The sequence below is a fragment of the Perca flavescens genome, chromosome 21 (genome assembly GCF_004354835.1).
Source record: "Perca flavescens isolate YP-PL-M2 chromosome 21, PFLA_1.0, whole genome shotgun sequence".
Taxonomy (NCBI): domain Eukaryota; kingdom Metazoa; phylum Chordata; class Actinopteri; order Perciformes; family Percidae; genus Perca; species Perca flavescens.
In genome coordinates, this window is record NC_041351.1 from 217207 (window position 1) to 226068 (window position 8862).

General features: G+C 47.8%; 1 protein-coding gene across 5 annotated transcripts in view; it reads right to left on the reverse strand.

The window, feature by feature from the left end:
* Positions 1-329: 329 nt before the first annotated feature.
* ebf3a (EBF transcription factor 3a) overlaps positions 330-8862 on the reverse strand; it is a 59909-nt gene continuing 51376 nt past the window's right edge. For 3 of the 5 annotated variants that reach the window (XM_028568005.1, XM_028568002.1, XM_028568004.1), the window contains 5 exons: positions 7511-7576; positions 6612-6774; positions 5952-6143; positions 2369-2533; positions 330-361 (listed from right to left, as the gene is read on the reverse strand). In XM_028568005.1, the coding sequence (XP_028423806.1) occupies positions 330-361; positions 2369-2533; positions 5952-6143; positions 6612-6774; positions 7511-7576 (618 nt within the window). Of the gene's footprint in view, positions 362-2368; positions 2534-5951; positions 6144-6599; positions 6775-7510; positions 7577-8862 lie in introns of all 5 variants that reach the window. The other 2 variants (XM_028568006.1, XM_028568003.1) reach the window with 2 other exon arrangements.

An 8862-nucleotide genomic window follows, 5' to 3' on the forward strand; every position in this document is an offset into this window, starting at 1 on the left:
TTCAACACACTGTTGTTTAACGTCCTCAATTTTCAGATCAGGTTTGTATAAGTTCCCCAAAAATTACATCACAAGTAGAGGAAATGATGTCACAGTTTGTACACAGAGTTAAACATGAGAACATTTACAGAAAAGTCCTTTTTTTATTTTCTTTGTCAGAAACCGGAGCCTCCGTCCAGTCAGTTTCTTTTGTTTCTTTTTTCCTGTGACGGAGACGCTCGATACTCCGTCCTGACTGGTCAGCTGCTGCCTGAGGCCCTGCCCCCTCTGAGGTGATTGGTGCTCGTGGCTGAGGGGGAGGGGCATGGGGGGAGGAGGTGGAAGATGTTTTACATCGGAGGAACGACGAGGCCGGCCATTGCTGCAGAGACACAGAGAGACAAACAACTGTTAATGTGAGGTTTCTGCCCCCGTAAAACAGCGGCAAGCAGCAATTACAAAAAATAAAGTGACAAAAACAGCGAAAGAAAAGATGTGGGTACCGGAAGGTTTGTAATTTAGATCTTCCTTTGTGCAAAATGAACTTAATATGTGTACTTATCTGTGTGTAATAATATGTGTAATAATTACAGATTTTTGTTTTATTTATTATCTGTGAGTTCAATCGGCAGCAACAACTATTAATAACATTCAAACTGTATTTATTCATCTGCAACACACACACACATGCACGCATGCATGCACGCACGCACGCACGCACACACACACACACACACACACACACACACACACACACACACACACACACACACACACTCTGTGGCCTTTCTGCCTCGGCGAAGGCAGAGAGCAGCATGAATATTTAACAATTGACAAACCTCTCTGTCAGAAACACTGACATCACACTGACTGCCAGAGAGCGTGTGTGTGTGTGTGTGTGTGTGTGTGTGTGTGTGTAATGTGTGGGTATAATGTGTGTGTGTGTATGTGTTTAGAGGATGTATCTGTGGGTTGTAGTGAATAAAACATGGATTGGCCTGTCACTCTGCATGCAATACTAACAGTACTTAGGTTACCCACCCGTGTGTGTGTGTGTGTGTGTGTGTGTGTGTGTGTGTGTGTGTGTGTGTGTGTGTGTGTGTGTGTGTCTGTGTTTAAAGAAAAGCAGAGCCGATGAAACCGAAGCTGCAGTGAACCATTTCAACTACATTCGGCCAAACGTTAAACTGCTGCAGTTCACTGTCAATACTTAAAACCCTCAGATTAAATTGTAATTTAATTAGTTTACTGCTATTAATTATGGAAATAATACAGTATTTATATCACATATCTGTATAACACATTGTTTACAAATTGTAGTGTATCCAACCCTTTAATGTAAGTAAACAAATAAATAAATTATCTGGGAAAAACATGTTTTTGTACTGTTTTTTCAACATTGCTTTAGTTTCTTTCCACATATTCAAGTACAAAAAGTCTCTAATGTACCGAAATAAAGATGTTTTAAAATAAACTTCCTCCTAATGGGGTTAGCACTATGTTCCCACAACACTATGTTCCCACAGCCATATGGTCCCACAGCTCTATGTTCCCACAGCCCAATGGTCCCACAGACCAATGGTCCCACAGGCCAATGGTCCCACAGCTCTATGTTCCCACAGGCCAATGGTCCCACAGCTCTATGTTCCCACAGCCCAATGGTCCCACAGCCCAATGGTCCCACAGCCCTATGGTCCCACAGCCCAATGGTCCCACAGCCCAATGGTCCCACAGCCCAATGGTCCCACAGCCCTATGGTCCCACAGCCCTATGGTCCCACAGCCCTATGGTCCCACAGCCCAATGGTCCCACAGCTCTATGTTCCCACAGCCCAATGGTCCCACAGCCCTATGGTCCCACAGCCCAATGGTCCCACAGCCCTATGGTCCCACAGCCCAATGGTCCCACAGCCCAATGGTCCCACAGCCCAATGGTCCCACAGCCCTATGGTCCCACAGCCCAATGGTCCCACAGCCCAATGGTCCCACAGCCCAATGGTCTCACAGCCCTATGGTCCCACAGCCCTATGGTCCCACAGCCCAATGGTCCCACAGCCCAATGGTCCCACAGCCCTATGGTCCCACAGCCCTATGGTCCCACAGCCCAATGGTCCCACAGCCCAATGGTCCCACAGCCCAATGGTCCCACAGCCCTATGGTCCCACAGCCCTATGGTCCCACAGCCCAATGGTCCCACAGCTCTATGTTCCCACAGCCCTATGTTCCCACAGCCCTATGTTCCCACAGCTCTATGTTTCCACAGCCATATGTTCCCACAGCCATATGTTCCCACAGCCCTATGTTCCCACAGCTCTATGTTCCCACAGCCATATGTTCCCACAGCCCTATGTTCCCACAGCCATATGTTCCCACAGCCCTAGGGGGATCACCTTGCAGCCCGTTAGCGTTGTTTCCGGAGCAGTTTGGCGGCGGGGACGCTGGCGGCCGGACGACGGGCGCGAAGGCGCTCTTCTGTTTGACGGCAGCCGAGAAAGAGAAAACTCCGTGGGAGGAGTTACAGTTAGACACAGCCATGGTCGGACTGGAGGGAACAACTGCAACACACAGACAGCAAACAGTCAGAAACCAGGCAGACACCAGTCAGAAACCAGGCAGACACCAGGCTGATACCAGGCTGATACCAGGCTGATACCAGGCTGATACCAGGCTGATACCAGGCTGATACCAGTCAGAAACCAGGCAGATACCAGGCTGATACCAGGCTGATACCAGTCAGAAACCAGGCAGATACCAGGCTGATACCAGGCTGACACCAGGCTGATACCAGGCTGATACCAGGCTGATACCAGGCTGATACCAGTCAGAAACCAGGCAGATACCAGGCTGATACCAGGCTGACACCAGGCTGATACCAGGCTGATACCAGGCTGACACCAGGCTGATACCAGGCTGATACCAGGCTGACACCAGGCTGATACCAGGCTGATACCAGACAGACACCCGGCTGATACCAGGCTGACACCAGGCTGACACCAGGCTGATACCAGGCTGATACCAGACAGACACCAGGCTGATACCAGGCTGACACCAGGCAGATACCAGGCTGACACCAGACAGACACCAGGCTGATACCAGGCAGACACCAGGCTGATACCAGGCTGATACCAGACAGACACCAGGCTGATACCAGGCTGATACCAGACAGACACCAGGCTGATACCAGGCAGACACCAGGCTGATACCAGGCTGATACCAGGCTGACACCAGGCAGATACCAGGCTGACACCAGACAGACACCAGGCTGATACCAGGCAGACACCAGGCTGATACTAGGCTGATACCAGACAGACACCAGGCTGATACCAGGCTGATACCAGGCTGATACCAGTCAAAAACCAGGCAGATACCAGACAGATACCAGGCTGACACCAGGCTGATACCAGTCAGAAACCAGGCAGACACCAGGCTGATACCAGGCTGACACCAGGCTGATACCAGTCAGAAACCAGGCAGACACCAGGCTGATACCAGGCTGATACCAGGCTGATACCAGTCAGAAACCAGGCAAATACCAGACAGATACCAGGCTGACACCAGGCTGATACCAGTCAGAAACCAGGCAGACACCAGCCTGATACCAGGCTGATACCAGACAGATACCAGGCTGATACCAGGCTGATACCAGGCTGATACCAGGGTGATACCAGTCAAAAACCAGGCAGATACCAGACAGATACCAGGCTGACACCAGGCTGATACCAGGCTGATAACAGTCAGAAACCAGGCAGACACCAGGCTGATACCAGGCTGATACCAGACAGATACCAGGCTGATACCAGGCTGATACCAGGGTGATACCAGTCAAAAACCAGGAAGATACCAGACAGATACCAGGCTGACACCAGGCAGATACCAGGCTGACACCAGACAGACACCAGGCTGATACCAGACAGACACCAGGCTGATACCAGGCTGATACCAGACAGACACCAGGCTGATACCAGGCAGACACCAGGCTGATACCAGGCTGATACCAGGCAGACACCAGGCTGATACCAGGCTGATACCAGGCAGACACCAGGCTGATACCAGGCTGACACCAGGCTGATACCAGGCTGATACCAGGCAGATACCAGACAGATACCAGGCTGACACCAGGCTGATACCAGTCAGAAACCAGGCAGACACCAGGCTGATACCAGGCTGATACCAGGCTGATACCAGGCAGATACCAGTCAGAAACCAGGCAGACACCAGGCTGATACCAGGCTGATACCAGGCTGATACCAGGCTGATACCAGGCAGACACCAGGCTGATACCAGGCTGATACCAGGCTGATACCAGGCTGATACCAGGCAGAAACCAGGCAGACACCAGGCTGATACCAGACTGATACCAGACTGATACCAGACTGATACCTGCAGTGTCGATTTTAAAGTTTTACTTTTTGTTTTCAAAGCACTCCATGGTCAAGCGCCTCCATATATTTCCGATCTCCTGTCTTCTTACTCTGCCACCAGGGCACTCAGGTCCACAACCCAACAACTCCTCGTCATCCCCCGGACACGCCTTAAAACCAAAGGGGACCGAGCCTTCTCTGTAGTAGACCCCAAACTCTGGAATTCCCTCCCACCCCATATCAAATCATGTAATACAATTGCTATCAAATCTGAAGACGCATTTTTATTCTCTTGCTTTTAACTCTCCTTGATTCCTTTTTTTTTGCCTCAAACATTGTTCCTTTGTTGTTTTATTCTATGTTACATTATTAATTCTTTCTTTGCCTATTTATATTCATGGTACCTCGCACATACGATTATGTATTTTTAAGGCATATTGTCTCTGCCTTCCCTGCTCTACCTGTAAAGCACTTTGGGTCAACAGTTGTTCGTTTAAATGTGCTATACAAATAAAATGACTTGACTTGATACCAGGCTGATACCAGGCTGATATTAGACAGACACCAGACAGACACCAGACAGACACCAGGCTAATACCAGGCTGATACCAGGCTGATACCAGGCAGATACTGGGGAAAAAAACAGTTGATTTCTCGTTCACTTAAAAGTTTCTGTTTCAATTCAGTCTTCAACCTTCAACTGTTTCAAACATGGACATTTGTTTACAATGTTTGCAGTGTACAATGTGTTAGTACAGGGTATACACTAACACAAGTTGCAGTGTGTACGGTAACACAAGTTGCAGTGTGTACGGTAACACAAGTTGCAGTGTGAATGCTAACACAAGTTGCAGTGTGTACGGTAACACAAGTTGCAGTGTGTACGGTAACACAAGTTGCAGTGTGTACGGTAACACAAGTTGCAGTATGAATGCTAACACTAGTTGCAGATTGAATGCTAACACAAATTGCAGTGTGTACACTAACACAAGTTGCAGTGTGTACACTAACATAAGTTGCAGGGTGTACGCGAACAAAAGTTGCAGGGTGTACACTGACACAAGTTGCAGTGTGTACGCTAACACTAGTTACAGTGTGTACACTAACACAAGTTGCAGTGTGTACACTAACACAAGTTGCAGTGTGTACACTAAAACAAGTTGCAGTGTGTACACTAAAACAAGTTGAAGTGTGTACACTAACACAAGTTGCAGTGTGTACACTAACACAAGTTGCAGTGTGAACGCTAACACAAGTTGCAGTGTGTACGCTAACACAAGTTGCAGTGTGTACACTAACACAAGTTGCAGTGTGTACACTAACACAAGTTACAGTGTGTACGCTAACACAAGTTGCAGTGTGTACGCTAACACAACTGAATGAATAATGCCACAATGCTGAAACTTCAGCCCGAATCTCAGCCCGAGTCTACAGTTCCCTGTAACCACACATTACCTAATAAAATGTAAAAATGTAATGTAGCGTTAACAATAAAATCCTCAACGCCAACTGTCTCCTGCCTGCGTGCCTCTCTCAGAGTTTGGTCATATTATTCTCTGCCATGCAACAATGATAAGGTAGAGGTGTTGATCTTATTTACCGTGATACTTACTGCCGTAGGGAGAGTTGGCAGATGACCCGTTCAGGAAGCCGGGGGAAGTGGCCACTCCTAAGTTTGGCATGCCGGTGTTACCGTAGCCGTTCATGCTGTTGCTTACGTTGTTGCTATAGTTACTCTGTTGGGGGGTGGAGCTCGGCACGTATCCCCGCGGCGACACGCTGCTGGTGTTACGGCTGTAACCAACTGGGACAGGACACAACAGGACACAGAGTTAATAAACAGGACAGAGAGTTAATAAACAGTACACAGAGTTAATCAACAGGACACAGGACACAGAGTTAATCAACAGGACACCGAGCTAATAAACAGGACACAGAGTTAATCAACAGGACACAGAGTTAATCAACAGGACACAGAGTTAATCAACAGGACACAGAGCTAATCAACAGGACACAGAGCTAATCAACAGGACACAGAGTTAATAAACAGGACACAGAGCTAATCAACAGGACACAGAGTTAATAAACAGGACACAGAGTTAATCAACAGGACACAGAGTTAATCAACAGGACACAGAGCTAATCAACAGGACACAGAGTTAATCAACAGGACACAGAGTTAATAAACAGGACACAGAGCTAATCAGCAGGACACAGAGTTAATCAACAGGAACATAGGACTTTAGTCCAAAACTAAAACTGACTGGCATACCTTGCGTTGTATCGGAGACGTTGACGGCCAGCTGTCCGCTGAAGGAGTTAACTCCCATCATGCCGTGCGAGGCGGTGTTGCCTAGCGACGGGATCTGGTTGTGGTTCCGGGGAACGCTGTAGAGCGCCTCGGCGATGTCGGCCGCTCGCTTCAGGATGATCTCCTGCACACGAAGAAACACATAGTTGTATTCATCGGAAATACTTTTCATCTGTAATTATTATTATTTATAACACACACACACACAGACACACACACACAAATACACACACAGACACACACACAGACAAACACACACAGGTGTTGACAGGTATAGACAGGTGTGGACAGGTATAGACAGGTGTGGACAGGTATAGACATGTGTGGACAGGTATAGACAGGTATAGACAGGTGTAGACAGGTATAGACAGGTATAGACAGGTGTGGACAGGTGTGGACTGGTATAGACAGGTGTGGACTGGTGTGGACAGGTATAGACAGGTGTGGACAGGTATAGACAGGTATAGACAGGTGTGGACAGGTGTGGACTGGTGTGGACAGGTATAGACAGGTATAGACAGGTATAGCCAGGTGTGGACAGGTATAGACAGGTATAGACAGGTGTGGACTGGTGTGGACTGGTGTGGACAGGTATAGACAGGTATAGACAGGTGTGGACAGGTATAGACAGGTATAGACAGGTGTGGACAAGTGTGGACTGGTGTGGACAGGTATAGACAGGTATAGACAGGTGTGGACAGGTTTAAACAGGTATAGACAGGTGTTGACAGGTGTGGACTGGTGTGGACAGGTATAGACAGGTAAAGACAGGTATAGACAGGTGTGGACAGGTATAGACAGGTATAGACAGGTGTGGACAGGTATAGACAGGTGTGGACAGGTATAGACTGGTGTGTTACCTGGTTGTTGTGAGGCATCCCGTACAGCGCCTCCACCAGGTCTGCTGCTCTCTTCAGCAGCACCTCCTGGAACAGAGGAGAGGAGAGGAGGGTTAAAGGGTCAAAACGTGGCAGAAAAACCTGTCAAACTAATTAAAATAAAAACGTTTTTTTGTGGCAAAAAACGTAAATAAAAAAAAAACATCAAAAGAAGCACAAAAAAAAGCATTAAAAACAGAGCAACAAAAGGAGAAAAGAAGCCAGAAGAATCAGCTGAGACTGTGATCTGAGTCTGACACTAAGAGTCCAAACAGCGTGAGATAAGCAGCGACGGGACACAGAGTTAATCAACAGGACACAGAGCTAATCAACCGGACACAGAGTTAATCAACAGGACACAGAGCTAATCAACAGGACACAGAGCTAATCAACAGGACACAGAGCTAATCAACAGGACACAGAGCTAATCAACAGGACACAGAGTTAATCGACAGGACACAGAGCTAATCAACAGGACACAGAGCTAATCAACCGGACACAGAGTTAATCAACAGGACACAGAGCTAATCAACAGGACACAGAGCTAATCAACAGGACACAGAGCTAATCAACAGGACACAGAGCTAATCAACAGGACACAGAGCTAATCAACAGGACACAGAGTTAATCGCCAGGACACAGAGCTAATCAACAGGACACAGAGCTAATCAACAGGACACAGAGTTAATCAACAGGACACAGGACTTTAGTCCAAAACTAAAACTGACTGGCATACCTGGGTTAGGTATGTTAGTATGGGTTAGCAGAGGGCTGTAACATCTGATTGGGTTTGCAGAGGGCTCTAACATCTGATTGGGTTAGCAGAGGGCTGTAACATCTGATTGGGTTAGCAGAGGGCTGTAACATCTGATTGGGTTAGCAGAGGGCTTTAACATCTGATTGGGTTAGCAGAGGGCTCTAACATCTGATTGGGTTAGCAGAGGGCTCTAACATCTGATTGGGTTAGCAGAGGGCTGTAACATCTGATTGGGTTAGCAGAGGGCTCTAACATCTGATTGGGTTAGCAGAGGGCTCTAACATCTGATTGGGTTAGCAGAGGGCTGTAACATCTGATTGGGTTAGCAGAGGGCTCTAACATCTGATTGGGTTAGCAGAGGGCTGTAACATCTGATTGGGTTAGCAGAGGGCTCTAACATCTGATTGGGTTAGCAGAGGGCTGTAACATCTGATTGGGTTAGCAGAGGGCTCTAACATCTGATTGGGTTAGCAGAGGGCTCTAACATCTGATTGGGTTAGCAGTGGGCTCTAACATCTGATTGGGTTAGCAGAGGGCTCTAACACGCTCTAATCCCGGGTTAGCAGGATTCAACGGT